Source organism: Pezoporus flaviventris, unplaced genomic scaffold (genome assembly GCF_033815535.1).
Source record: "Pezoporus flaviventris isolate CSIRO_AGI_PZ_B2104156 unplaced genomic scaffold, CSIRO_AGI_Pfla_v1 ptg000069l, whole genome shotgun sequence".
NCBI classification, from domain to species: Eukaryota; Metazoa; Chordata; class Aves; order Psittaciformes; family Psittacidae; genus Pezoporus; species Pezoporus flaviventris.
The window spans coordinates 721,767-749,590 of record NW_026892617.1 but is presented as its reverse complement, the minus strand read 5'-3'; the positions used below and the strand labels follow the sequence as shown (position 1 = coordinate 749,590).

General features: G+C 58.7%; 5 protein-coding genes across 6 annotated transcripts in view; 1 reads left to right on the top strand and 4 right to left on the bottom strand.

Annotated features, from left to right (window-relative positions):
* Positions 1-126: 126 nt before the first annotated feature.
* On the bottom strand, positions 127-8,433 carry ETNK2 (ethanolamine kinase 2). The gene is made up of 8 exons (XM_061471828.1): positions 8,164-8,433; positions 4,749-5,008; positions 4,312-4,449; positions 2,596-2,738; positions 2,412-2,495; positions 2,112-2,272; positions 1,406-1,479; positions 127-1,256 (listed from the first exon to the last, which is right to left on the bottom strand). The coding sequence occupies exons 1-8, from the start codon at positions 8,377-8,379 to the stop codon at positions 1,184-1,186; spliced, it is 1,149 nt and encodes a 382-aa protein (XP_061327812.1). The 5' UTR covers positions 8,380-8,433; the 3' UTR covers positions 127-1,183.
* Positions 3,987-27,824, top strand: part of LOC133278746 (adenosine receptor A3-like) — a 123,920-nt gene continuing 100,082 nt past the window's right edge. The window contains exon 1 of the mRNA XM_061471834.1: positions 3,987-4,094. The gene's annotated coding sequence lies outside the window, so the exon portion shown is untranslated. The remainder of the gene's footprint in view (positions 4,095-27,824) is intronic.
* REN (renin) lies at positions 11,375-15,917 on the bottom strand. Of its 2 annotated transcripts, none has more exons than XM_061472002.1 (9): positions 15,788-15,917; positions 15,176-15,332; positions 14,923-15,046; positions 14,597-14,715; positions 14,250-14,455; positions 13,158-13,280; positions 12,472-12,616; positions 12,257-12,355; positions 11,375-12,008 (listed from the first exon to the last, which is right to left on the bottom strand). In XM_061472002.1, the coding sequence occupies exons 1-9, from the start codon at positions 15,886-15,888 to the stop codon at positions 11,847-11,849; spliced, it is 1,236 nt and encodes a 411-aa protein (XP_061327986.1). In that variant the 5' UTR covers positions 15,889-15,917; the 3' UTR covers positions 11,375-11,846. The 2 variants fall into 2 exon arrangements, with proteins under 2 accessions (XP_061327986.1, XP_061327987.1); XM_061472003.1 differs by having other exon boundaries at positions 14,259-14,455.
* Positions 20,876-22,400, bottom strand: GOLT1A (golgi transport 1A). Its single transcript, XM_061472001.1, has 5 exons — positions 22,282-22,400; positions 21,707-21,798; positions 21,414-21,592; positions 21,258-21,321; positions 20,876-21,139 (listed from the first exon to the last, which is right to left on the bottom strand). The coding sequence occupies exons 1-5, from the start codon at positions 22,304-22,306 to the stop codon at positions 21,101-21,103; spliced, it is 399 nt and encodes a 132-aa protein (XP_061327985.1). The 5' UTR covers positions 22,307-22,400; the 3' UTR covers positions 20,876-21,100.
* PLEKHA6 (pleckstrin homology domain containing A6) overlaps positions 24,766-27,824 on the bottom strand; it is a 44,014-nt gene continuing 40,955 nt past the window's right edge. The window contains 5 exon segments of the mRNA XM_061471816.1: positions 24,766-24,905; positions 25,415-25,538; positions 27,337-27,447; positions 27,450-27,478; positions 27,613-27,746. Of these exon segments, the coding sequence (XP_061327800.1) occupies positions 25,423-25,538; positions 27,337-27,447; positions 27,450-27,478; positions 27,613-27,746 (390 nt within the window). The 3' untranslated portion in view covers positions 24,766-24,905; positions 25,415-25,422.

Sequence of the window (27,824 nt, the reverse complement as noted above, 5' to 3'; positions counted from 1 at the left end):
TCATGGCAGCAAGTTTGGGGTTCATCTTCCCTCCCTGTGCTCACTCCAGCTATAAAGGCCCAGTTGCACCCCCAGGGATGCTCCGCCTGCTCCTGCACCAGTCCCCATGGATCGGGCCAAGCCCCATTTCCAGCTACCAGCAGCTTTTATTTTGCACCAAGACAAAACACCAGATGCAACAAGAGTCCTGGTTCTTGCTGGGTGGGTGCCTGCGTGGAGGGGACTGGCTCCTTGTCCCCAGACCACTTGCTGAGCAGCCAAGGTAGGGGCAGAGAGGGCCAATTCTACTTCCCCAGTTGATGCACAACCACTGGCATGAGCTGGACAGTGCTCAGCAGGCCAGGATCGCCCATGATGGTACTGAGAGGGGATGAAGTGCCCAGCTCATGGAATGGATGAGCTCTGTTCAGCCTCCCGCCCCTCACATGGGTACCACAGGGATGATGCACGTGTGAGGGGCAGGATGGGGAAAGCGGAGCTGGGATGCTACAGGGGAAGCCATGAAGCTGATGGCAGTCAGGGAGCAAAAGCAGAGCACAACAGAGGGTGCAGGCACCCACCAGCAAAATCACACTGGTTGGTCCCAAGCCCATGTAGCTCATGGCTGGGGCTATGATAAAGGGTCCTATGCTCAGAGACAGCCCCAAGGCCAGGATCAGTTTAACCCAGCAGAGGGGCTGCTTTGGGGCTGGGAGCCCAAGCGGCACCGAGCAGGCAGGGCAATGGGGACAAAGGGAGCAGCGAAGGCAAAGCGGGTGCATTGGGCAGCAAAAGCAACTGGGCAGCTCTGGGGACTCCTGAGCAGATGGGGGGGAGCCTTTTTCCCCCCTCGGGGTCAGCACAGAGGGAGCAAACCAGGTGCCAGGCGGAGCAGCAGCGGTGCCAGCAAGGCACGGACCTGCCGGGCACCGGGGCTCGACGTTAAGGCGGTGGTAAAGGCTTCCTCACGTAGATGGGGGCCTCTCCGAGGCCGTGGTCCTCTCTTAGCATCTCGTGGTCCAGTCAAGGCAATGTCCAGAGTCTCCTTTCATCGGTGGCTGGGGCAGAGCTCTCCTCTCTTCCCCCTTCCCACCATCCGGACCTGCCCTCGCTCCCTGGCTGGGCTGGGAATGGGGCGAGGGGGATGCGAGGGCTGTGGATGCAGCAAGGACAAAATAGCTCAGGGTCTCAGAGGCTGGAGGTGCTATTTAGAGACCTGCAGGGCTGTGACCACCGGCTTCATCTTGAAGTACTGTTTAAACCTTAGCTTTGCATATCTGCCGAGAGGAGAGAGGGATGCCCATGAAGCCCCTGGCCACAGAGGATCCCTCCAGCAACAGAGGGACCATCGGGATCCTCTTGCTCCTGCCATTTAACATTGACCTGCTCTGTGAGTCAATGCCCCCCCCAGCCCTGACAGACTCACCTTAAGAAGTTAAAGTCTATGGTAGAGTACTTATCCTGGATCAGGCCCCAGCATGCCCAGAGGAAATGGGATGCCTGCAACAGACGAAACAAGGATCAGGAATGGGCATGGAACATCCTTGCCTGCGGGATGAGCTGCTCATGCTTCTCCTGGCCAGGTCCCAGAAGCCCTATGGCTGTGATGACAGGACACGGGGTGGCAGCCAGCTGGGCATGGCCCATGTGTTTGGTTTGATACCCTCCAGAGGCTGGTGCCAGCCAAGGAGAGGGATGCAGCAGGAGGGATGCTGAAGAGCTGCACAGCCTGCTCAGGGTACCAGCCTCTGCGTCGGGAGCTCCGGCCAGGAAACCAGCCGGTGTTACACCCCAAGTTTCCAGAAGACTGGCAAATTCCATGGGCAGATAGAGCCAAAGAGGGCTTCCTCATGCTTGGCTCTGCCTGGCCTCTCTGAAGGGAGGCCCGAGGCCACAGCTATCAGAAACACACGGTCCCTCACCATGTGTCAGTGGGTTGGCAGGCACCCAGTGCTATCTTTGACCCAGCCCATGGTCTCGGGGCCTCTGAGGTGCATCCAGGCTCTTTGGGGCAGCCTTGTGCCCCCAGAGCTCCCAAGCTGGCTCCTGCATCTCCATCCTCACCTGCAGAGGAACCCAACCCATGGGCAGCCCTCAAGCGATGCTGGCTCCTTCCCATCTCCACCACTCACCAAAGAAAACTTGTTCACTTGCACGTAGAGAGCCTCCAGCTCCTCCTCGGACACCCCTTGGTTGCCCTGGGTGAGCTGCTTGTAGGCCTGCAGGTAGGAGCACAGCCACTGGAGCTGGGTGTCCTTGCTGGGGTAGAGGCTGTAATCCACCTCCTTCACACCTGCGAGGGGAGCAGCATCAGTGATGCTCTGGGGGCACGAAGGGAGCCTTTCCCCAGGGCAAAGCAATGAGACCACTGCGCTCTCCCCATGCACGACTTATGGGGCACCTTCAGTGCCATGGAGAGGAGCCCAACCCACCTGCAAACTCATTGAAGTGGTTTCCAATGTCAAAAGCCTGGTAGTTGTAGCCGGTGTATTCATAGTCTATGAAGCGAACGTGCCCTGTGGAGGCAAAGGCAGGGGATGGGAGAGGGGCTGAAGATGGAGCTGCCGGCCCTGGGGAGGTGGGTGAAGGACAGACCCCTCCAGCACCGCCACAAACCTCGTGTCCCATCATAGATGATGTTCTTGCAGAGGAGGTCATTGTGGCAAAGCACAACGGGGGACCCCAGCTGGGGGAGAGTTCCCTTCATCCAGGCCAGCTCCTGTTCCAGCACCTCCAGACTGGGCACATCCTGCTGGAGGCTGGGGAAAGGGATGGGGTGGAATCACTTCTGCTCACGGGGAGCCTCCCTGCCTCCCTCATCAGTGACACAAAGCAGGGTAAATGAGGCCATTTTTGGGGAGGAAGGCAGGGTTGGCTGCGTGGTACCCAGGGGGATGCCACAGGGCAGCTCCCTTCCCTTCTCCCCCCCTAACATCCACATCCAGCCCCAAGCCCCCAGAACTCCCAAAGCACCCAACTAACCCCCAAGCAATGGGAATGCGTTGTGCTCTGCCAGGGCACGTACTCTCTCCCATGTTCCAGTTCCAGGAAGAGAGCTGGTTAATGATCACCTACTTGGGTAAAGGCTGCAGCAAAGATACTGCTGTGTCCTGCTCAGGGGACAGGTTAATTATTCGCTTGCCATCGGGTTCATTCACCTCCACAACCTCCTGGGGCTGCCCGAACCCTTTCCAGACACCCCAGCAGTCACCCGGCGTGAACCCAAGGCACCCAGCAATGGGATGAACTGGTCTGAAGTGGGAACTGGTTGCTTCAACCTATACTGACTGCTTCAATCCATACTGGCTGCTTCAATCCATACTGGCTGCTTCAATCCATACTGGCTGCTTCAATCCATACTGGCTGCTTCAATCCATACTGGATGCTTCAATCCATACTGGATGCTTCAATCCATACTGGATGCTTCAATCCATACTGGCTGCTTCAATCCATACTGGATGCTTCAACCCATACTGGCTGCTTCAACCTATACTGGCTGCTTCAATCCATACTGGCTGCTTCAATCCATACTGGATGCTTCAATCCATACTGGATGCTTCAACCTATACTGGCTGCTTCAGTCCATACTGGCTGCTTCAACCTATACTGGTTGCTTCAACCTATACTGGTTGCTTCAATCTATACAGGCTGCTTCAAACTGTACTGGCTGCTTCAATCTATACTGATTGCTTCAATCTATATTGGCTGCTTCAACCTATACTGGCTGCATCAATCTATAACGGTTTTCTAGCATCTCTACCATCAGCTCAGCCTTGCTGCTCAGATCCCCACCGTAAGAAACGCTTGAGCTTGAACTTATTGTGGGAAGGGCTTAAAACCCTTCCTAGAATAGAACCCTTCCTAGAGGATAATTATTAGAGCAGGTCCCTGGCTCGGGCCAGATCCTGCCTGGGTGCTGTTTATAGGCAGATGAGAGCTATCTCTGCTCTAACACAGCACAGGTCACCCCCAGACTGCAGGAGGAAGGGCACTGGAGGGTGCACGGAGACACCTCCATCCCACCAGCTCTTGCGGCTTGGCCCTGAGTTAGCTCATGGAGTAATCCTGATCCAGATCTGGCCGCATGGCTGGATCCATGACCCTTTCAAGGCCAGGTTGGACACAGGGGCTTGGAGCAAGCTGCTCCAGTGGAAGGGGTCCCTGCCCGGGGCAGGGGTTGGAACTGGGTGAGCTTTAAGATCCCTTCCAGCACAAACCATTACCTGGGACCTGGGGCTCTTCCCCCCAGTCCTGTGCTTGGAAGACTTAGGGATGGGTGGGCAGCGGATGCCCAAGCCAGAGCCTGGCTCTTTGGGATCCCTCTGCCTTTACCTGGGGTTGGATACCTTTGGGCTGAGATCCGTCTTCACGAGGGTGAGGTATTTGTGCAGCTTCTGCCAGAGGATGGGCTTGGGGAGGCTCCCATTGGCATGGATGGCGTGTACCCGGGCCATCTCCTGTGCCACCAGCCTGGAGGGAAACACAGACGTGCGAGTGAGAGGTGACCCTGCACCATAGAACCGTGGTTGGGTTGGAAGGAACCTTAAAGCTCATCCAGTTCCAACGTGGAGTTAAACCCAGCTGTGCTTTGGCTCCTTTATCACCCAGCACGCCCAGGTTTGAGCACATCAGTGATGTCTGGAGCAAAGGCAGCAAGGGGGAGAGCTGGAAGCGAGGAGCAAACCCCTCCGTGTGGAGAAGCAGCATTTCCCCTGTCCCATGGCTCATCCCAGGCCCTGCACACCCAAGGACATGGGGTCCCTGCTCACCTGAAGATGTGGGGTTCCCGCACGTGGTCAGGCCCCAGCGCTATTCCTGGCAGGAACTGGTAGCAGAGCCCATTCTGGAAGGCGCAGTAGAGGTCGGGGGCGCAGCCATGGGCACGCAGCACCTGGAAGTTCCTCAGCTCCGTGTCCCTGTCCACAAAGAGCTCCGTCTTCCTGCCATAGACACGGACCAGCACCGCGTCCACCATCCCTTCATCCGTGTAGCAGGCCACGAGCTTGTTGGTGATGCCATCGGTGAAGAGCTGCAGGGCAGAAGGGTGGCAGAGGCGATGCCTGGACATCCCCGCCGCGTCAGCAAGGTGTGGGGGGGAATCTCCCCCCCAAGCAGACCCCATGGAGGAAGGCAGAAACAGGGAACGGGTGAAAGGAAGCACGAAGCAACTGCACCCATAGCAGCGGGGAGCGTGAGTTTGCAAGGTCTCGATGTATGAGTTGGGGCTGTGCATGGGGCCACGAGGCTTCAGCTGCACCAAGCTGGTGCTCTGGGAGGAAATCCTGCTGTTTTCCACCTGGGAGCTCAGGAATAGCTGGGGCCAGATGTGCATCCAGCACACTTGGCACCCGCACGGCCCCGGGAATCACTCCCAAAACATCAGCGTCAATCTTTTGGCACCAAATGAAAGGGAATAAAACCACAACAGCAAACACCACGGAGCAAACACATCCCCATCTCCTCCTCCCGACCCTCCCCGCGGGGCCGGGGCACTGATAGGCAGGGATGTCTCTGCTGGGGACGTCTCCTGTCATCGCTCTGATGGCTCCTCACAGATGGAAAGGGAGTTTTGTTCTCCCGTCACCCCGGCTTGGCCTCCTGCCCGCGCACATGCAGGGGCTGCTGCCACCCCTGCTGCCTGCGCCCAGCTCCTGGCCTCATCCTGCTGATTTCAGCTGCTTCCAGTGCACTGAGGGGTCCAGGCTCTGCCACCCCACAGGAAACCCCTGCCCCGGCACCCCCATGCAGGATGCTCAGCCCCACACAGCTCCCACGTGGCACTGAGGCCAAGCTGCACCCCATGACGCTGCTGTCTTGATCCCATCTGGGAGCGGGTGTGATGTGGTGGAGCAGGAGGGGGGCGAGGGCACATGCTACAGCAGCAGCATCGCTTGGGAGTGGGCTGGATAATTTTAGACATCCCACTCGGCAGCTCGCTCTCCTTCCTCTATAGGGTGCCTATATATAGGGTGTACTCAAAACTCAAAGCAGTGGAAATGAGAACACCCAGAGGGAGACGGTGCTGATGCCCCTCGGCTGGTGTGGGATTCCTTGGGCCTTCTCAAACTGCTTTTCCCAGGGCAGACAATCTGTTTCCACCACAGTGCATGCTTGGCTCTGTCCCCTCCTTATCCTGTCCCTAGAGGCCAGAAATCCAGCAAGCAGGAGATGTCACAGCCCATCCACGCACCCCGAGGCTGGCGTCCATCAAGCTGCAGGTGAACGGCTCCACGTCAAGGCACTCGGTGCTGCTTTGCCTGCAAAGCCCTTTTGCCGCTTTGTTTTGCTGCTCAGCCCCTTCCCGTAGGTTTAACGGGATTACTGAGCCTTATCCCCCCCCGAATTCCAGGCCACTCACTCTGGAGACTCACACGTGGCTTGCCAGCACCCTGCACACAGCACGCAGGGGCTCGCCTGGTTTATCTGGGGAATGAACAGGCCTCTTGGGAGATGCCCGGTTCTATTCCTTAATGCACCCAAAGCACAGTCAGCTAGGAGCAGGGCCGCTGCCATCAGCCCAAATCCTTCCCCCCTACAGCTGCGGAGCAGCAGGAAAAGGGGAACAGGAGTGCAGGGCACCTCGTTGCCAAAGTCAGGCTAAAAACAGCGCAGGCACACTGGAACGCTCACAGGGGGTTGGCTCCAGGTCACTGCTGCTGGCTGAGGGATGGAGGAGTGCGTGCTTCCCAGGGAGCGTGCCTGGCTGACTCATGGATTTGCCTGTGCTTTATCCCTGTGGAGGTGTTCCTGCCTAGGACAGAGCTCCAAGGATGACGAGCAGGAGCCCTGGGAAGCGGGCACAGCCTGGAGCATCCTCTTCCCCATCCTCTTCCCCATCTCCCATCCCCTGCCCCAAGCACCGGGAGGGTTTTCCGTGTCCCTGGCATAGCCCCTGCCAGCAGCTGAGCACCGGCACCAGGCAAGGAGGTGGTGTGAGCTGGGCATAGCTCCAGGGTGAGGAGGAGAGTGAAGGGGACTCTAATAGGAACCAGCTGAGGACCAGAGCACGGCTTCAATCCCCTCCCGAGCAGCTCTTTCAAGAGCAGCAACGGGAAACCAAACTGGAGGGATTCCCCCCAGCTCCTAAGGGATTTTTTTGCCCTTTCCCTTTAATTAAAAGCACCCGCACGCACACACAAGCTGCTGTTGAACACTGACCCCCTCTGATGCCCGGAGACAGCCTGGATACCAGAGCTGGGTCCTTCCCAAGCAACCATTGCCACTGAGGTCTGTGCTCGGGGCCGCACAGAGCCCCATTTCCTGCCCCTACAACTCCGCTCTGAGGACCTCCAGCTCCCAGCTTCCTGCCCATTGCCGTCTGCCCTTTCATATGTGTTTTCCTGCAGCCTCTTGTGTTTAATTACACGGGGCTATTAATGGGTTTTTAATGACACTCCAAGCACTCTGGAGGACACGCACACACACGTGTGTGTGTTTATGTGCACCCACCTCCACAATCCCATTGCCAGAGCGTGGTGAGAGCACAGGCACCACCAGCCTTGTGTTCCCACCCCTGGGCAGAGATGAAGAGGGGGAAAGGGATTCCCATGTCAGGCAGCTGCAAGCCCCTCTCCCAATCCCTGCCAGCTTTGGACAGCCAAACCCTGTCCCATGCAAGGAGCCCGGCGCTGAATCCCAGCTCCAAATCCCAGCTCCCATCCGGATCCATGCTCAAGCCCACATAACCTGGCAAAGGTGCAAGCCAAGAAGTAACCCAAGCACAACCTGCTACTCCTGCGGGCAGCGCTGGGTGCAGGTAGGGGTGCAGCACCTGCAGGTGAATGTGGAGGGACCAGCGATGCAGCCCCCCAGCCTTCACCCACCTATGTCCCCCTATGGGGACACACTTGCACTCAGTGACTGCTGAGGGGGTCCCCAAAACCTGCCGGGGGGGTGCAGGTCGGTGGCATCGCACCTCTGCACATCCAAGAGTGGAGGGGAGAACTGGGGATGTGGGACAGGACGTTGCACCCCCCTAGGCGCCTCCTATAGCCCCCCACGCTGGGTTCTACACCCACCCTCATGTGCACATCGTACCCCCCCCCCCCCATAGCACCCCGCGGGGAGCCCCACAACCGCCCTCGGGTGGACCCTGCACCCCCCACTGGATGACCCCCGGGATGGGGAGGCTGGAGCGGGGGTCTCCGCGCTGCCCGTTCCTTCCCCCCCCCCCCCGGGATTTACCTTGGTCTTCACCCTGCCCGGCTCCCAGCCGGGTCTGAGCTCCCGGACCAGCCGCAGAGCCCCGGGCACGACGTCGCCCTCGTCCACCGCGATGCCGAGGTGGGGCACGGCCGGAGCCCCCCCGTTGCCGCCGCCCCGCTCCGGTCCCAGGCAGTCGGGGCAGCGGCCGGGCGGCTCGGCCATACCCAGCTCCCCGCTCCCGGAGCCGCGGCCCATGTGCCGGGGGCTGCGGCGGGGCCGGCGGCCGCGGGGAGGAGCCGCTCGCCGTTGGGAAGCCATGAGTCACCGGCCCGCCCCCCGCGGCAGCGCCCGCCCGCATTGTGAGGTCAGCGGGACCCGCACCGGCATCCCCGCACCGGGATCCTGCTCCTTGGAAACCCGCACCGGGATCCGCAACCGGGAACACGCACCCTGGAATCCGCACCCGGAGATCCGCACCGGGATCCGCACCCGGAGATCCGCACCGGGATCCGCACCCGGAGAGACGCACCGGGATCCTGTAGCCGGGAAACCCGCACCGGGATCCGCACCCCGGAATCCGCACCCCAGGATCCGCACCGGGATCCGCAACCGGGAACCCGCACCCTGGAATCCGCACCCCGGAATCCGCACCCCAGGATCCGCACTGGGATCCGCACCCGGAGATACGCACCGGGATCCTGTAGCCGGGAAACCCGCACCGGGATCCGCACCCCGGAATCCGCACCCCAGGATCCGCACCGGGATCCTGTAGCCGGGAAGCCCGCACCGGGATCCGCAACCGGGAACCCGCACCCTGGAATCCGCACCCCGGAATCCGCACCCCAGGATCCGCACTGGGATCCGCACCCGGGATCCGCACCAGGGAACCCGCATTCCAGGATCTGCACCCGGGATCCACACTGGAACCCGCACCCAGGACCCCCGCCTGGATGCTTCCCCCTCCCCACATCATCCTCGGAGCCATCCCGGGGGGCTCCACACAGCCCCACATCCCTTCGGGGTCTAGGATAAAGGGATGGAGATGCTGCACCAGGGATGCGCTCCCGGAGAGCTGCGTAGCCCCTGGACCAGCCACTCCGGTGCCTCTGAGTGTCACCCACCGAGCACTGAACCCCCCGGGGAATTAGAAATGGGCTGGGGAGGGGAAGATCTTTAATTACGGATGGAGCACGATCCCTCTCCCCACGCTGACCCCACTCCCACCAGGCTTTATTATCAGAGGAAATAACAACCACACGTAGCTGGAACAGTGAAATGTCACAGCTGAAACCAGCTAAATGGATCCTGGAGACGTGGGGAAAATCATTTAAGGGAGGGGGGGACTAAAATGAACCTGGCCAATTCCCCATGGTTTTGAATACAGAGCGAGCGCTGTCAGCTTGGGTCGGATGGGCATTAATTGCTCCCAGCGCTTGGCTGAGCCTGGCCTAATTGCTCGCCCATAATCAAGACCCGAGTTAATGCGAGGGGCGGTTGCGGGTTTGGGTTTGCAGCCGCAAGGAAATTGCCTGGCAGGCGATGAGAGGTGTTAATGGCCTGGCTTAAGGGGCCCCGGAGCAGCACTGCCAGCAGCCCAGGCTGATTTCCCTCCCACTGCTTGAAAACAACCGGGCTGAACAGGAACAGACCTGGAACCACCAATAAAAGCCCTATTTTAGGCCAACCGGACCATCTTCTGTTATAGGCAGAAGCCATCATGGGGCCTTAAGTCACTTGTTTCAGGTTCACATCCATCCGAGTCTCCTCCAGACCAGAGCCTTTGCGGTGTAGGATAGGACACAGGAGGCTTAAGTTAATTCCAAGTGGAGTTTCCCTGGATGCTGGCAGGAGCATCCCAAACATCCCTGTGAGAGGCAGCTGGTGTCAGCCTGTGCTTGGGGCAGTGCAGGGAATTCATCAGCAGTCAGTGCTGGCTGCAGAAAACAAGGATGAAATGATCCTGCAAGATCAGTGCCTTGCTCCAGGCTCTGCTCCAGGAAGTGCTGTGCTCTGCTGTACCAGCACGTTTCCCAGCACAGGGCTTGGATGTGGACCACAGCACCTGAGCTGGTCAACCTGGAGATGACCAAATCTTGTTTTAGGTCTGCAGCCCTCACTACAAGAGAGACATCGAAAGGGCACCAGAGCTGGTGCAGGGCCTGGAGCACAAGTGTGATGGGGAACGGCTGAGGGATCTGGGGAGGTCAGTCTGGAGAAGAGAAGGCTCAGGGGGGACCTGATCGCTGCCTACAAGTGCCTGAGAGGAGGATGGAGCCAGGAGGGGCTGGGCTCTGCTCCCAAGGAACAAGGGATGGGACAAGAGGAAACGGTCTCAAGCTGCACCAGGGCAGGTTTAGATGGAGCTGAGGAACAATTCCTGCCCCAAAGGTGCCCCAAGTAGGGCAGTGGTGGAGTCACCGTCCCTGCAAGTGCTCACACACAGTGGGGACAAGGCCCTCAGTGCCATGGGTTAGTGGTGGCCTTGGCAGTGCTGGGAACGGGTGGACTGGATGAGCTGAAAGAGCTTTTCCAGCCTCTTGGGTTCAGTTCAGTGAGTGCTGCAGAGTGCTTGGCACTGGGGAGCTGGAAGCACCGCAGCTCTCCCGTGGAACTGGAAATGTCAGCCCCCAGCCGGGAGCGCTGCTCTGCCCTTCCAGCTGGCACGGGGCTGGCAGCACCAGCGTGCTCCCGCTGAGCATCGCTGCACCCGGCCAGGACACAGACAAGCCTCTGGTTGTGAGCTGGAGCCAACGGGCAGGAAAACAGAGCCAGGAGCTGGGATAGACTCAGCCACTCCCCATCGGACCCACAGGGACCTTCCCCTCTCCATGCTCCTGACCTCCCCTAGGAAAGCCTGGCGAAGCCTGGGTATCCCATCTTCTGCAGAAAGACTGCGTTCATTGTTTGAAAAGACCCTGATTTCGTTGAATCCCAGCCTGGTTTGGGTTGAAGGGACCTTAAAGCTCCTCCAGCTCCAACCCCTGCCACGGGCAGGGACCCCTTCCACTGGAGCAGCTTGCTCCAAGCCCCTGTGTCCAACCTGGCCTTGAACACTGCCAAGGATGGGGCAGCCACAGCTTCTCTGGGCACCCTGTGCCAGCGCCTCAGCACCCTCACAGGGAAGAGCTTCTGCCTAAGAGCTCAGAGGATATAAATGCAGTGATGGATCCTAGCAGGGGAACACTTGTCCTGTTCTCGTACTGCATGTGTCTGACTCCTCCCCTCTGCAAGTGTAAGCATCCACTCAGCATCCTTTTGCTCTAAGATTGTTTAATACTAAAGTCATGGCGAGGGGCCAGGTTAACACCAGCTAAAACTCTCATTAAGCACCCAGGTTATCTTTCTCCCATATAAAGAACAACATGAGCAGTAACCACTCATCCCTCCTCAGTCTGCAGCCTGCAAGCATCTCCATGCCAGCAGCAGCTCCCTGTGTGCCACTTGTACTATTGCACATCAGCCTGGGAATCCCTGGAGGTGCAGCTCTGGCCTCAACATCCTGCTTTGATTCCCAGACACTTTTGGATGTGTTTAAGGCTCCGTTCTTCCCATTAGCAGAGATTCTTGGGAAGCAGAGCAGGGATTTAGGAGCAGGAGAAGGGGAGGTTGTGCTGTCGCTTCAATAAAGAGAGGAAACCCGGTTTGCACTTCAAATCCTTTCTTCCCAGTGGTGATGCTCTCGCCTCCGCGTTGGTCCCGGTCCCTCTCCCCAGCCCTGCCCATCAGCGAGCTGTGGCAAAGCCGATGCGGTTGTAGCGCCGGTCAAACTTGGTGTAATAGTGCCCAATGAAGCTGGCGCCCAGGATCCAGATGGGACCAGCCGGGGGTGGGATGTCCAGTCCTGAGAAAGCCACCACGCAGATGTCCTCCCCATACTGGGATTGCTGCAAAGAGGAGACGCACGCAGTGATGGAGGCTCTGTGGTCTCCAGCTCAACCGCCTCTGCCTGGCTTCGATATTCCTTCCTCCAGGAAGGAGAATCCCTGCCTGTGTCACCCCAGCTCTCCCTGAAACCACCCAAGGAAGCAGCAACAAGTTGGTTTGGGGGAAAGCAAGCAGCATTGTCCTGGGGTTCATCTTGAGGGGAGCCAGGAGAGTGCAGCTCTGATACACACAGAGGGATGCAGCTTACCCGAAGGATGTAGGCTGAGCCGCTGAGCCCAAAGGCCTTCCCACCCAGGTGGAAGGAGATGTTGGGCAGCTGAGGGACTTGGTCACAATCCACCACGTACTGCAGGAGGAGGAGACAGTGCCGAGCTCATGTGATGGGATTGGGATGGGCTGGGGTACAGGCAGCCGAGGGTACAGGCAATGGGGTATGGAGTGGGGTGTTAGGGGGATACTCACTCCTCCTTCAGCCATTTCTGCTGCCCCGATGGCTTTCATCAGCACAGAGATGGGGCCAGCAGGGCCAGTGATGTAGGATGCTCCTGTGTCAACAGCAGCTGAGCAGCCATCCTTGCAGAACAGCATTTCAGCCCCCACAGACACCCTGGAGCAGGAAAGGGGAGAGGAGCAACCATGAGCTTCCCATGGTGACCACAGCTTGGTTGCCAGGACTATGGGTGAATGCGCCCCATCTTTGTCCAGGGAATGCTGGCAGGCAGAGCACACGCTGCTCCCAAAGCACAGCCTCCAGGGGCATTGGGAACCCTCCCCTCGAGCTTCTCAGATGTGGAAGCTCAGCTTTATCACGAGTGGCTTTCATTTGGTTGGATTCAACAAAGCAGAATTGTTTCAGTGCCTCACACTCCTCCTGCAGGACTAACCGGGGTTAAACTCTCCCACTGCAGCTTCCAAGCGGGATCAGCCCACGGTGCCACCCCCTCTGCATTCCCCAGCTCCTGGCTGAGCACTGAGGTGCAACTGGGTGCTGGAGGAACCAACCCCGCTCCCCTCCAGAAGGAAAAACATCCACTAGGAAAACACATCCCCATGGACCACCTTCCCCAGCATCCGGGAGGCCTTTTCCAGCCCATGCAGGGATTGCAGGATGAGGCCCGGTGCTGAGCAAAGGCATTCCGTGTGCTCACCCCTTCATGCTGATCTGCCAGTAGCCGCTCTTGCTGACGTTCAGGTAGTGGAAGTCCCCAGTGTAGTAGGCTGGGTCGCTGCCTCCGAGGATGATTTCGCCTCCGGGTTTCAGGGCAGCATTCCTAGGATGCAAAGTGCAGCGGAGTGATTCCCCTTGGCTGCTGCTCCCCAAAACACAGGGAGAAGGGACCAGCCTGACCCGGAGAGCAGCGGTGAGAGCAAGCTGGAGCGGAAGGAGCCCCGAGTTAGTTCATAGGGGTGCGAGGGGAGGGGGTGCCACATGCTGAGGTCTCGGAGCAGGTCAGAGCTGGCTCCTGCAGTGTGCAAGCTCCTACAGGCCCTTGGGATCAGCAGGAATGGGATCTGCTGCCCGGTGACTGTTAGTGGGTGCTGTCCCAAGAGTGCTCATGCTTTCCATCTTCTTACTTTGAAGCTCTGCAAAGAGAGGGATGCTCCATAAGCTTGTGATCCGAGAGTGGCTGCATCACTGGGGTGCAGCACCCAGACAAGGCTGCAGTTGCAGCCAGCATCATTAGGCTTTGTTTGCTATTGATGGATCCACCTTTAGTAGAGGTAAAGAGCTACTGAGCCTGCTCTAAGCATGGGGTTGTGGGTCTGGTTGTCACTGGTACCCATGCCAGGACCTGCCCTCACACTGCTCCTTGGGGGGGGGGGGATGCTGGGGCAGAACAGTTTGGGGCAAGAAGTGAAAGGTTTGGTTGCTGATGCAGGTGTTTCTGCAGCAGATTTGGGGGGTTTATCATTCTTCCTAAAGGTGAGACACGAAATCCATCCTGGCAGTTATTGCTCCAGCTCCTCCAGCAGGGCTGGTGACATTGAATCCGACAGTGACAAATGAGCATGGAGCAGCTGCTCCCAGCCCTGGCAGCTCCAGAGAAGCATCCACATGGATCTGCCTCTTGTGCTGCCTCATTCCAGCCCAGCTCCTGGAGGTACCCTCCCTGTGCTCATGTCCTCCATCCCACCCCAGCTCCTGCAGCCCCAGCCATAGCCTTATCCCAGTCCCAAGATGCAAACCCGTGGTTGCAATGCCCATGCCCTGCAAAATCCCACTCCCCCCTGCTCCCCACAAGACCCACCGGCTGTAGTAGACTGAGAACACGTCCTCCTTGAGGATCTGCTGGGAAAGGATCCGGTCGAAGACAGGGGTGATACCATCGATGGCCTGGCTGGGGTAGCCCATCCCCAGCACCCCATCGAACCTGGCGAAGATGAAGGGGAAGGCAGGCAGCACCGTGGCCTCAGCAAAGACCTGGATGATGGGGATGTCTGATACCTGGGAAGGGCAGGATTGTTCTTGTGGCAGCACAGGGGTTTAATACCCCAAAGAGCCTCCTTACTCTTGGGTAATTGAGGATGCTTATATAGGGGAGCAGAGCCACACGTGGGCATCTCCTTGCTGAGGGGCCACGCTCACCATGACAACGTCCTGGCTGAGGAAGCCTTTGACACTCCCTGTCCCATAGCGGATAGCAAAGCCCGTGCCGTTGGCTATGTACGTCCGGGACTTGGAGGAGTCGTAGCGGCTGTGGGAAACTGGGCAGAAGGAGAAGGGGCACCAGGGTGGCGATGGCAGCACCAGCTCCGTTCCCCCAACCCCGTGCCCCAGCGCCAAGGGACCAGACAGCAACAGAGACCCCCTGGGCAAGGGGAGATCCACTCTGAGCTGGGATCTCTTGGGATGGAGGGAGGTGCCCCCCTTCACTGAGCTGCAGGGGATCACCCCCGAGCCCCTGTACTCACTGCAGGCGCTGTAGAGGGGGGAGCACTTGTAGGACGGCACCCACAGGTTGGCCGAGCCCGTGTCAAAAACCACCTTGAAGGTCTGGGCAGGGGTCCCAATGCTGATCTCACCAAAATACTGCGTCTGGAAGAGGCACAACGCGGAGCATCGCTGGGGACCCAGCTCAGGATGGGGGAAGGCTCACGCAGCCCCGAGCCCCAGCAGCAAACACCCTGCGGGGTGGGAGCGGGGCTGCACCGGGGTGGGACTCACATCCAGGTAGTTGGTGAGGAGGGTGGGAGCCGTCCCGTTCTTGGGACCGGCCGCGCTGCCGCTTCTGCTGTGCCTCAGCTCGGGGAAGACCTCGGACACCTTCACCCCCATCTCCTGCAGCGTCTGCCGGATGGACGGCATCCTCCGCAGCGCGATCCTGTGGGGCAGGACACGGCTGGGGGGGCCGCGAGCATCCCCGCATCCCGGCCATTCCCACCCCATCTCTCCAACCAATCCAGCCGGGCGGCTCTAGATGGCAGCAGCTCCCCGCAGCACCGTGGGGCTGCCGGAGAGGCCCGGGTGAGCTCCCGGACCCACGGCGTGAGGGATGCCCCAGAGCATCTGCCAGCCCCAGGCTTGGCTTGTTCGCTTTGCAAGCCCATCCCTTCTTCTTGGCCTCCGTGGTGGTTTGGGAGACAGGGATGCTGGCAACGCATGCGGTGCTCAACTGGAGAGAGGAAGAGGAGTGAGGAGGAGCTGGGGTGCTAGAGCAGAAAAGGAGGAAGGGTTTTCCCAGCAAGGACGCAGCAGGAGAACCCTTTGGTCCTCAGCACCCAGAAGCAAGAGGAGACAGAGAAACCCGGCACGCTGTGCAAAACACACGCCTGGTACCTCTGCAAAGCCTGGGCTGTTGGGGGGAAGATGGTGGCACCCCAGGTCACGGCCAGGACCAGCAGATACTGCTGCACCCTCCTGCTGTGTCCTGCTGGCATCGTGCTCTCCCTGGGCAGCCACCTCCTGTGCCAGCAGCGCTGTCACATCCCAAAGGGGAGGATGCTTTTATAGCCGGGTTTCTGCATCCCTGTGGGTTTCCCCTCCCTGCTGGCCGGGGGAGGGCTGGGGATCCCATGGCTGGGTGCTGATGGTGACAGTCCCTGTGGAGGGTGGCGTGGTCAGGATAGCCCTGTGCCTGGCAGAGGGAGCTGTGAATACCTGGGAGCTGCAAACCCACATTCCTTGTAGTTAATAGCGCTGGTACACATCGGTGCCCAACCATCACTGGTGCATCAGGGCACTAATGTCAATTAGAGGAGCTGGTGGGTGATGCTGATGCAGGGGCTGATGGTGGCCAAGGAGATATCCCCGAGGTTCATGCTCCAGAGGAATGGGGCTTTCCCCGAAGCTCTGGGATGGGGACAGCCAAGAGCACTCAGCCACAGCCCCCCCCACCCTTGGCCACGCAGACACCGGTGGCAAGCCTACCAGACCCCACTGCCCTTATGGGGCTGCTCTGAGCACGGTGGGTGGGAACCTGCCCCCTGAGGTTGCCTTAATGAAGAGCCTGGGGAAGAGAACAGCTAAACTCATCACAGCTCATAGAATCATCATGGGGTGGTTTGGAAGGGAGCTTAAAGCTCATCCAGCCCCAACCCCTGCCACAGGCAGGGACACCTTCCACTAGAGCAGCTTGCTCCAAGCCCCATCCATCCAAGTGTTCACAGCCTGGCCAGGCACATCACAGCCGGGAGGAAGGGCCCTTTCCCCACTCTCCATCCTGCACAAGCAGGGTGCAGAGGAGCCCAGCGTGGCTCTGGGTGCCCGAGCTGCTGTGCCCAGCCTTGCCCTGTGATTTGGAAGGGAAACGCTGCTCAAAAACCTCAGTGTGGGCTGCAGGAGCGCCTTGTACCAGGCGCATCGCTGGTCCCCTGTTCGCGTGCGGCAGCGCAGGGTGGTGGGTGCTGGATCAGGCCCTGTGGCTCCCAGCCCAGTGCTTGACCTCAGGGAACCTCAGTGGGAAATGACTGCAAAGGCAATAAAAATGTTCCTGGAAGGAACCTGATGGCTTGCCCCTGCCTCAAACGCCCCGTTACACAATCACAGCGGGGTACTCCTGGTGAGGATGGGGTTTAAGGCACTGCTGTCACCCTTGTGATGGTGCTGGGGTTGAGGGGGACACCCCACAAGCTACAGACAACTTCCCCCCGAAACGGGGGCTCTAACATCTCCTTTCCCCATGGGATTCTGGCTGGGGCACTTGGAGCCAGGGCAAGGCTGACCTCGGCAGGCTCTGCCCCATGGATTGCAGCCCCACTGCCCCCGGCCTTGACGTCCTTTCCCACGCTGGGTCCCGGTGCTGCGTCACTCAGGGGACCCTCATGCCCTGGCACAGGTTGCAGCGAGGTGCAGGGGTCAGGAGCTAAAACATGGTGAGGAGCCACAAACATAAATCCACTTCCCGGGCATCCCATGGGCTCTGCCTGCTCCGCGGAGCATCGTTCCCCAAGGGAGAGGCCAGGGCTGAGTGTGACTGCAAAGGAAAGGGGCCACATCAGCCAAGGGGAGGTGGACACAGGGCAAAAGACATCTGCAGGCTCTGGGGAGCTCTGGACATGGCTTTCTCCTAGGACAGACATATGGACTCCTCTCCATGGGGCAGCCAGAGCAGGATGCTTTGGGTACCAGGGCAAAGGCAGCACCAGCCTGCTCCAGTCCTGGAGGAAGACAACCCTTCCCTGCCACAGGAATGGCACCACAATCCCTTCGCTTGGGAGGGAAAACAAGACATAAACAGGCAAAACCACCTTACCCAAGCCCACTGTTACCTTACAGTGGCCAGTGCTAGCCCTGAGGTTGACCTGCCTTGCTGGTAGCACCAGGGCTGAGGATGCTCCTCAGCACAGGGTACCTCAAGGCATTTTCCAGTCGCCTTTGCAGCAGGGATGAGGAGCTGGTGCATGGGAAAGACTTGATATGGGGCTTAAATAACCTGCAACGGGTGGTTTTGTGCACAGGGTTAGAGGAAGGAAGGAGCCCGAGGGCCAGGCAGTGCCCGGAGGAAGGAGCACTGGGACATAACAAGCTCTGGACCACATCAATTTGATCCCTAGCCCTTCAGGAGACCCAGAGCACAGGGAAGAAGCTCAACTTTGCCCTGACAGCCTCAAAGCATCCCTTAAACCCCATCTGGCAATTACTGAAGGTAACAGGCCACCAGGCAAGGCTGCAACCTCAATCTGTGCACTGCTATGGGGAACCTGCTGCAAGGGGCTGGGGGTTCCTACAGTTACATGCCCTATAAAGAGCAGCTCACCTGGAAATAGCAGGGGAAAGCTCTTCAGTTATTTCCTTGCCTGCTTTCAAGGAGTCAAATGATCAAGGCAGGAATGAATGCAGGGATAATGCTTTCCAGAGAGAGAGGAACGCTTTCCTGCAGGATAAATGGGTTCCTTCAGTGCTGGGCTGAACAAGCACACTTCTCAAAATAAAACCTGAAATATTCAGTAGTTCCCTCTCTAAATGGGGCTCATCAGGAAGCTTTGCTGAGCAGCCCTGCTCCTTGAGGGATCTTGTAAAGCAGCCCAAGAAGGCAAGCACGGTTCTGGGCTTCCCACACTCTCCTCCAGACCATGAGGTTGTTGTTAGTAAAAACACAGGAGGCTTCCAAAGGTGCTCGGTTCCAGATGACTGAAAAGCTCAAGCATAGAAGCAGCTTCTGGGGAGGACTTAGAGGAGGCTCCGGCCGGCACCAGCACCAGGGGAACTGGGCCATTGACGTCAAGCAAACCAGAACTGCTCTGGCAGGGCTCATAGAAAGGGCAGTTCAAGAGCCGGGGGGAAAGGTTCCCCTGCAATAAACCATGCCCTGGGCCTGGAGCCTGCTGCGGAGCATCCCTCACTGCCAGCCAGGGATGGGGATTCTGCTCCTCTGCTCTCATGGGACCCCTCTGCAGCCCTGATCCAGCTCTGGGGCAGCAGCACAAAAGGGACGTGGAGCTGTTGGAGCGAGGCCAGAGGAGGCCATGGAGATGCTGCGAGGGCTGGAGCAGCTCTGCTCTGGAGCCAGGCTGAGAGAGCTGGGCTGGGGCAGCCTGGAGAAGAGAAGGCTCCTGAAGGGGAGACCTGAGAGCAGCTCCAGTGCCTGAAGGGGCTGCAGGAAAGCTGGAGAGGGGCTTGGGACAAGGGATGTAGGGACAGGCCAAGAGGAATGGCTTTAACCTGCCCAAGGGGAGACTGAGATGAGCTCTTAGGCAGAAGCTCTTCCCTGTGAGGGTGCTGAGGCGCTGGCACAGGGTGCCCAGAGAAGCTGTGGCTGCCCCATCCCTGGCAGTGTTCAAGGCCAGGTTGGACACAGGGGCTTGGAGCAAGCTGCTCCAGTGGAAGGGGTCCCTGCCCGTGGCAGGGGTTGGGACTAGGTGAGCTTTGAGGTCCCTTCCAACCCAAACCACTCCATAATGTTCCAGCCTGGCTTGATTTTCCCAGCAGGGTGAACCAAGAGCACACAGCTGCTCTGCAGCCCAAGTACAAGCTTTCAGCTGGGGTGAAGCCAAGACAGGAATGACAGAGGGGCTTTAGGGATGCTGCAGCCCTCACTTACCCCTGTGATATCCAGGCACATGCTTCCTCTCTCATCCCTCCTCAACAAGCAGCTCTTGCTCTGCTCTAAATCCTTGTGCTTTATCATCAAAGCTGTCCCTGATACCAGGGGAGCTGAACCCAACTCTCCCCTCCTCCTGCTCACAGCCAGGCTGATGCCAGGAAGCTCTCTTTAACCCTTCTCAAGCACCTTCTGCTGCAATCTGCACTCAACGTAAAGGCAGAGACCCCAAAACCAGCTACAGCTTCCCCTAAGCCAGACCTCCTATGGATACAGCACAGCCATACCGAGCTCAGGGACAGGGCTGCCCTGATTTATATCTGCTCATCCATTGGATCCCAGGGGCTCATCCTGGCTGCTGGGGCTGGGTTTAGGAGCCCAAATGAGTTCTCCCACGCCAGCTGAGCAGCCAGAGCAGATCCCAGCTCTGCTTTGACCTGGTCCAAACCTGCTGCAGGAGCTGTGAAGTGCCACAGGCAGAGCCACCAGCTCCAGCGAGAGGAAACAGGTTTAACTCCAACTCCTTAATTAATTCCTGCCAGTTAAGAGGGGCATCCACACAGGGACCAGCTTTGATGTGATTGCCTTGGCTTAATTAAACTCCTGCTTGCACCCAGCTTCCCAAGTGCTCCCAGGAACCCGGCTCGCATCCCCTCTGCTTGTGTCTGATCGTACAGACCCAATGGGCTCCCCAACCAGTCCTCCAGGAGCGCTCCTGGGGAGAGGAGGGACAAACCAGCTCCTTTGGAATCATCTGAAGTGGGGCTGGGAGAGCTCTGCACTGTGCTCAGGTCTCTGCCTGCTGTGATGCTCTCCCAGCCCCTCGCAGCCGGGGATGCTCATCCCGGCTCTGCTCCATCCCACAGGAAACAGGTCTATGGGAAACAGAAGTCCTGGCCCGTAACACTCAGACATCCCAGCACTGAAACTCTCCCAGCCCAGCACCTCAATGAATTCAGAACCCCACGTCATTCGCTTTTTCTTGGTCACTGAATGGGACCGGGGTGATTTATCCTCCTTGGATCAGGTCATGGCAGGTTAATGTGGTTTAATGGGTGTTTTCCTAACCCCCCCCCCCCCCCCCCCCCCCCGCCCCCTTCCGCAGCCCACATTCCCATGGGATCCATGGGAAGGCAGTGCCAGTGCAAGCAGGGCTGCCCGAGCTGGATGGGGCTCGTGAAAGGTCCCTGTGCCATCTCCAGTCATGCATGGGAAGGTCCATGTGCCACCTCCATTGGTGCCATGGGAAGGTCCCTGTGCCATCTCCAACCGTGCTGATGGGAAGATCCATGTGCCTTTCGCAGCCATGCCAACGGGAAGCTCCATGTGTCACCTCCAGTCACTGGTCTCAGACACACGTTTTAATGGAGTCTTTCAACAAGGGAAGACAAAAAGGCAGAAAATAACACAAAATATTCCCAGATCCCATCTGAACAGTGTCTGCTGCTGGAGCCTCCTCAGGAGCTGCTCCTGAGGCATCATCCCCATCACAGGGTGGTTCTGACCAGTGCCAAGGGCCCTGGGGCTGAGAGAGGCAACAGCTCCCGATGGAAGAGCTGGAGGCAGGGCTTGCTCCATCCCGTTTCCAGTGACTGGGTCCTTCTTGCAGGTCACACCATGGAGCTGCTGTCTCCCACCTTCTGCAAGAGCTGCAACAGGGGCAGAGCCTGATCAGCCACCTCCAATGATGCCCACGTTGGTCCCTGTGCCACCTCCAGCCATGGAGCCATCTCAGCCCCTGTGAACCATGCCCAGCGCCCTGCTCACCTTGCTCAGCACCGGGATGTTCACCAGCGAGCCAAAAAACCCAAAAGCCACAGGGAAGAAGCTCCTGTATCAAAGCAAAAGGCTCTGTTAAGAGCCACCGCAGGGCATGAGGAGCTCCGCTCCGCAGCCCACCCTGGCTGGGTGCATGGCACGGACCTGAAGAGGGTGATGAAGCCGTAAGCCTCCAGCAGCATGCCCAGGATTGGCCACCGCATGAGGACAATGATGACCCCCCCGAGGAAGAAGCTGGTGCCCTTCAGCTTTGGCCGCTGGAAGAAGAAGGTGAAGGTCCTCCTGAAGCCGATGATGAAGACCAAGCCGGAGAGGAAGAGGATCTGGGAGGATGCCAGGGAGCAGGTCAGGGAAACCCAGCCCAACGCTTTGCTCCATCCTGGGCATCTGTGCCTGCTGTGGGTTGGGATTGGGAGGCCCAGTCCCACTGTACTCACGTTCCCAAAGGCCAGGAGCACTGAGTCGAAGTACAAGAGCACCCCGAAAAGGACGAAGAAGATCCCAAAGCCGACCAGTCCCACGCCGATCCCTGTGTAGGATGGAGGGCTGAGGATGGAGCTCACAGCTCAGGTCCCACCTTGGGGGTGCTCTTCAGCACCTCCCTGGCTCACTCCCTCCAGGAATGCACTTTGGATTTGTCTCCAGAGCTTAGAAACAGCCTTTCCCACCTGCCCATGGGAAAGCCGTTTCCAGCATCTTTCGGAGCAGTGGCATGAGGGTGTCAGTGCAGGCAGCTGGTGGGAGAGGCTGGGAATGCTCTTTGGATGAGCCAGGGTGGCTGTTCCCAATGCAGACCTTGGGCAGATGATGGGGACAAACCCCGCTCTGCAGGACCCCAGTCCTTACACACTGGTCCCCACATCCCGGCCACGCTCCCACTGCATCCCCCCAACCGGACTTGCCATTGTCCCTCTCCCTGCCCCAACCACCCCAGCCAGCATCTCAAAACTGTGCCTTGGTCCCACGGGAATGGGCATCACCTCCAGGACACAGCCACCCCACATCTGCTTACGCTGGAAGTCAGTCAGAGACACCATCTTGGCAATGGGGCTGGGCCACGGCTTCCACGTGCCCTCCGCCGTCAGTGACCCTTGGAAAGGCCTTTAGTCCCCACGTCATCCTGGAAATCATTAACAGCCTGGACTTGCCTGTGGCACCTCTGGAGCGGGATGTGGTGGTTGGGCATCGCTGTGGGGTGAGCACCGGTGCTGGTTCCCTGCCTGGTCCTGTCCTCCCTGAGCATCCTCCTTGGATGTGCTTGGAGCAATCCCTGAAACAGGGGAAGCTGTGCCTGTAGGGGCTGCAGAAAACCTGGAGAGGGCCTTGGGACAAGGGATGTAGGGACAGGCCAAGGGGAATGGCTTTAACCTGCCCCAGGGGAGACTGAGATGAGCTCTTAGGCAGAAGCTCTTCCCTGTGAGGGTGCTGAGGCGCTGGCACAGGGTGCCCAGAGAAGCTGTGGCTGCCCCATCCCTGGCAGTGTTCAAGGCCAGGGAGGACACAGGGGCTTGGAGCAAGCTGCTCCAGTGGAAGGGGTCCCTGCCCGTGGCAGGGGTTGGAGCTGGATGAGGTTTAAGGTCCCTTCCAACCCAAACCATTCCATGACTATGCTATTATTGTTATCTGAGGTCACCTCCAGACAAAAGACTCTGACACCTTCTTGTTTCTTAGATACTTTTATTTCTCTAACACTAGCAAACCCCCCCGAAAACAAATGTCTCCCTCCCACCCTCCCCAGTGCATAAATAGATTTCCTCCCGATGCAAATCCTTCTCGGTTACAAGTCACTGGTATATGAAGTGTTATGAAAAATAATAACCAAAATAAAACTAAGAATCGAGTTCTCTGAAAACCAAAACAACAAAACAAACCCAAAATGACAACCACGGGGGTTCCACACCAGGGCAGGGCCTTGGGGAAGGCTCGGATGCATCCTCATCCTCTCCGGTCCTCGGAGGTGGGAATTGATGCCTATGGGGCTGTGAACCCTCTCGGCTCCCTGTTGGAGCTGGGATACAACCATGCACCATACGTGGTCCCCAGTGGTGTCCCCACAGTCTGTGTAAGGGGGGGGTCTGCCCCGGTTACACAAGCTGGGGAGCCCACCCCGGCCAGGGCAATAAATGCATCATCTCTTAAAACTTACAGTCTCTTTATACTTTATTTTTAAATAAATTTGCTTTTAATAAAAGCAGAAAAAATAGATATTTTTAAATAGGTTTTTTTGTTTGTTTGTTTGTTCCCTCCCCCCTCTGATAAATTGGCAAAGAATCTGCTTTTGGAACTCATGAGCAGGGCTGGTGCCAACCACCCTGCAGAGACAGAGCTCAGCACAACACAGTACCTCCCGAAAAGAAGAGAAACCCAAATATAGATATATATTATAAATGTATAATTTCCATAAAACATATATTAAGGCATGTAATAGCAAAATAAAGGGCCAGCTTTATGAGCTAAGAGGGCTGCAGGAAGCTCGGGAGCGGAGCGGGATTTGGGGCTCTGGGATCCTACCGGTATTGCTGAGATGGGGGCGATGGGGGATGCAGGGGGATGGGGTCAGAATCAGGCCAGAAAGGAAAGAGCTGCAGGATGGAGGGTTTCCAGCTCCTCACACCACCCGCCTTGCCCGTGCCAGCCCTGCCATACACACGACCTGGTGTGGAATTCCACTTTTCCAGGCAGAACCAGCCTTGTTTCCCTCCTCCAGAAAGCTAAAGAAAAGGGAAACTTGCTACAGGGAACCCAGACGAGTCGAAGGCTCTGGAGCACAATGGCCAGGTCTTGGGGTAAGACCTGGTGCCAAATAGGGTTGAGCCAGAGGTACCACCTGGCCCCAAACCCCTTCCCCTTCCCTCACCATCCCATCCACCACAGAGGGATCCCTGCTGAGCCTGTGGCATCACTGTCCCATCTCACACCTCCCATTGCCATGCAACATCCCCATCCGTGCCCAGACCTTCTGCTCCGTGCCAGCGGTGCACCAGTGCCCCAGGCAGCCCCTTACCCCCCTGAACCCAAGCACAGTGCTCCCCCAGGCACCTCCGTGTCATCCCCAGTCCCACCTCCATCCATCCTGCTCCTGATACAGCTCCTTATCCTCCTGTGGGGTGGGACAGGCCAGGCTCTGCCAGCCGGACGGATGCTAACAGCAAGTTCAGAGCACAGGGAAGGGAAGATGTGCCCGAGGAGCAGAGATGGAGCATCCATGTCCGGTGTATGGTGGAAGCACCATCCACGGTGGGCGCTGGCTGGTCTCCATGCAGGAGAACCCCTTCATAGACCTTTGGGAGACCAACACATCAGCACGGGGAGCTGGGGAGTCCCATGCTCAGCGGCACAGCAGATGCTCCTGCTTGGGCATCCACACAAGCCTGACACCCAGGACACCGTGGATGGCAGCCCAGGGGCTCCTTGGGGACCACGCTCTGCAGTGGACACCCCTAAAACCCCACACGTCTCCCAGGACAGGGCAGAGCCGCCGGTGCTGTCGGTGCTGCATCTTCCCACTCGCCATCCATGGGAGAGAAAGGGGGGTCCAGGAGAACCGAAGACGATGGCGAGAGATTTGGTGTCGTGTCGGGGGCTAAAATGTGGCCCCGTGGAACTTGATAGAGCCGGCAGCAGCCAGGGCTTGAGCTGGAGGGAGAGAAGAGTGGGGCTGAGCTATGTGTGGGGTGGCTGGTGATGGGGTAGCCCCTGTGCCCACCCCATAGACCCATCTCCTCCCCTGCTTGGAGGAGAACCTAGCGCAGATTTGGGTCCATGCCCCCAGCTCCATGGGGGGAACCTCCAAGCAAGCAGGGGGCTGCTGTGACGCCCAGTTTGCAGCCACCACCATGGATGTACCAGGGTGGGTGTACCCCAGAGCCTGGCTGCGAGACCCCCTTTTGGCACCCTGCATTGACAGGCTGAGCCCCCCCTGCCCATTCTGGGGTCTCTGACCCAGCCCAGGGGCTTCACCTTGGAGGACACTTGCACTGGTCCATGAGAGGAGACGGGGCTGACGTGGCTTGGGAAACGTTAGCTGGAGCAAGCAGCGATGGATGGACACCGGGAGCAGAGGAGGCACCCCCAGACCTTCCCCCCCCCCCCAACCATGGGGATGGAGAGAGGATGGGATGAAACAGGAGAGAATTGGTGCTTACTTCATGGCTCAGACACGCATAAAATGGCTGTTGTCGGCGCCGCGGGGTGTTTCAGACGAGAGGGGGTTGGTCGGTGGAGTCGGGGAGGCTGGGGAGGTGGGAGGGCTGGGGGTAGCGCATTGAGCTGGAAACGAGAAACGGGAGAAGGGGCTGAAGAGCACGAGGTGCCGGTGGCAGCCAGGGCAGGGAGGCGACCAGCGAGAGGTTAGAGGGGGGGGAATGGAGAGGAGGGCAGGGGGGAAGCAAGCGGGGATGGGGGACACAGCCACAGCAGCCCCCGGCCGCAGCGCGCACACGTGAGCTCCCTGCAGGGCTCCTCATGGACAAGGCACGGTGTGTCACCGCACTGGGTTGGATATGGTGTCACCACACTGGGTTGGACATGGTGTCACCGCACTGGGTTGGATATGGTGTCACCACACTGGGTTGGACATGGTGTCACCGCACTGGGTTGGATATGGTGTCACCGCACTGGGTTGGATATGGTGTCACCGCACTGGGTTGGATATGGTGTCACCGCACTGGGTTGGACATGGTGTCACCGCACTGGGTTGGATATGGTGTCACCGCACTGGGTTGGATATGGTGTCACCGCACTGGGTTGGATATGGTGTCACCGCACTGGGTTGGACATGGTGTCACCGCACTGGGTTGGACATGGTGTCACCGCACTGGGTTGGATATGGTGTCACCGCACTGGGTTGGATATGGTGTCACCGCACTGGGTTGGACATGGTGTCACCGCACTGGGTTGGACATGGTGTCACCGCACTGGGTTGGACATGGTGTCACCGCACTGGGTTGGATATGGTGTCACCGCACTGGGTTGGATATGGTGTCACCGCACTGGGTTGGACATGGTGTCACCACATTGCATTGGATATGGTGTCACCGCACTGGGTTGGATATAGTGTCACCGCACTGGGTTGGATATGGTGTCACCGCACTGGGTTGGACATGGTGTCACCGCACTGGGTTGGATATGGTGTCACCGCACTGGGTTGGACATGGTGTCACCGCACTGGGTTGGACATGGTGTCACCGCACTGGGTTGGATATGGTGTCACCGCACTGGGTTGGACATGGTGTCACCGCACTGGGTTGGACATGGTGTCACCGCACTGGGTTGGATATGGTGTCACCACATTGCGTTGGATATGGTGTCACCGCACTGGGTTGGACATGGTGTCACCGCACTGGATTGGACATGGTGTCACCGCACTGGGTTGGACATGGTGTCACCACATTGGGTTGGACATGGTGTCACCGGACATGGTGTCACCACATTGCATTAGATATGGTGTCACCACACTGGGTTGGATATGGTGTCACCGCACTGGGTTGGATATGGTGTCACCGCACTGGGTTGGATATGGTGTCACCGCACTGGGTTGGATATGGTGTCACCGCACTGGGTTGGACATGGTGTCACCGCACTGGGTTGGACATGGTGTCAGCACACTGGGTTGGATATGGTGTCACCGCACTGGGTTGGACATGGTGTCACCGCACTGGGTTGGACATGGTGTCACCACATTGGGTTGGACATGGTGTCACCACACTGGTTGGACATGGTGTCACCACATTGCATTGGACATGGTGGCCACCACACACTGCATGGCCGGGAGCTCCATCCTGCAGCCTTGCCAGGGTTGAAATCTGGTGCTGAAACCTGGGCCCAGCCAAAGAGGCTGCTCCATCCTTCCATGCTCAGCACTGCCGCAGGGAAGGCACTGCCGGCATCCCCAGGCTGGGTCTCCCCCTGCTCCAGGATGGATGCAGCCTGGTCTCCTGCCCATATTGCCCCTTGCTCCTGGTGCCTTGTGCAGCCGATACCCCAGTCCTGCATCCATGACACTGCCCATGGTCTGCTCTGCCATGGGGCTGGCAGCTCCAGCCCCTATCCCCTGCCTGGTCCTTACCCGAGAGCATGCGGCCCCGGCGCGAGGCCTCGGCAGCCAGAGCACAGGAGATCTCGATCCTCTTCTCCTGCTCCTGCAGCTGGGTCTCGGGGTCCTGGGGAGCATCCAGCTCCCCTCGCCCAGGGGGATGACGTTCTGCAGGCTGCACACAGCACCGGCATCAGCACCCATGTATGCACCCAAAGGGGCAGACCCCCATGGGGACGGCCAGGGAAGGGGGTGCAGGCGGGTGGTTGGTGCCCCAGGGTGATGGGGGCACGGGCACAGCGGCCTCACCTGGATTTGGCAATGAGGGTCTTGATCCTTTCCACCTTCTTCTGCTTCTCCTTCATCTCCTCGGGGCTGAGGGGCATATCCGGCTCCAGCTCCACGTACCGCTCGGGGATGAGCACTTTGTCCGGTGTGGAGAGCTGGGGGCAGTGGCAGGGATGAGCTGGGTGCTGGACACTGGGGACCTGTGTCCACGCTGACCCCAGCTCCCAGCACCC

Excerpts from the sequence above, each read along its gene's own strand:
- ETNK2 (XM_061471828.1), bottom strand. The coding sequence starts at position 8,379 with ATGGGCCGCGGCTCCGGGAGCGGGGAGCTGGGTATGGCCGAGCCGCCC. Across the intron at positions 1,480-2,111 it reads AAGTGAACAAGTTTTCTTTG|GCATCCCATTTCCTCTGGGC; the intron begins GTGAGTGGTGGA and ends CGTCTGTTGCAG. Across the intron at positions 1,257-1,405 it reads ATAGACTTTAACTTCTTAAG|ATATGCAAAGCTAAGGTTTA; the intron begins GTGAGTCTGTCA and ends TCCTCTCGGCAG.
- REN (XM_061472002.1), bottom strand. The coding sequence starts at position 15,888 with ATGCCAGCAGGACACAGCAGGAGGGTGCAGCAGTATCTGCTGGTCCTG. Across the intron at positions 15,333-15,787 it reads ACAGCCCAGGCTTTGCAGAG|GATCGCGCTGCGGAGGATGC; the intron begins GTACCAGGCGTG and ends CCTGCCCCACAG. Across the intron at positions 12,617-13,157 it reads TGGCAGATCAGCATGAAGGG|GGTGTCTGTGGGGGCTGAAA; the intron begins GTGAGCACACGG and ends TTCCTGCTCCAG.
- GOLT1A (XM_061472001.1), bottom strand. The coding sequence starts at position 22,306 with ATGGTGTCTCTGACTGACTTCCAGC. Across the intron at positions 21,322-21,413 it reads GGCTTCATCACCCTCTTCAG|GAGCTTCTTCCCTGTGGCTT; the intron begins GTCCGTGCCATG and ends GCTTTGATACAG. Across the intron at positions 21,140-21,257 it reads ACATCCCGGTGCTGAGCAAG|CTCTTGCAGAAGGTGGGAGA; the intron begins GTGAGCAGGGCG and ends CCCCTGTTGCAG.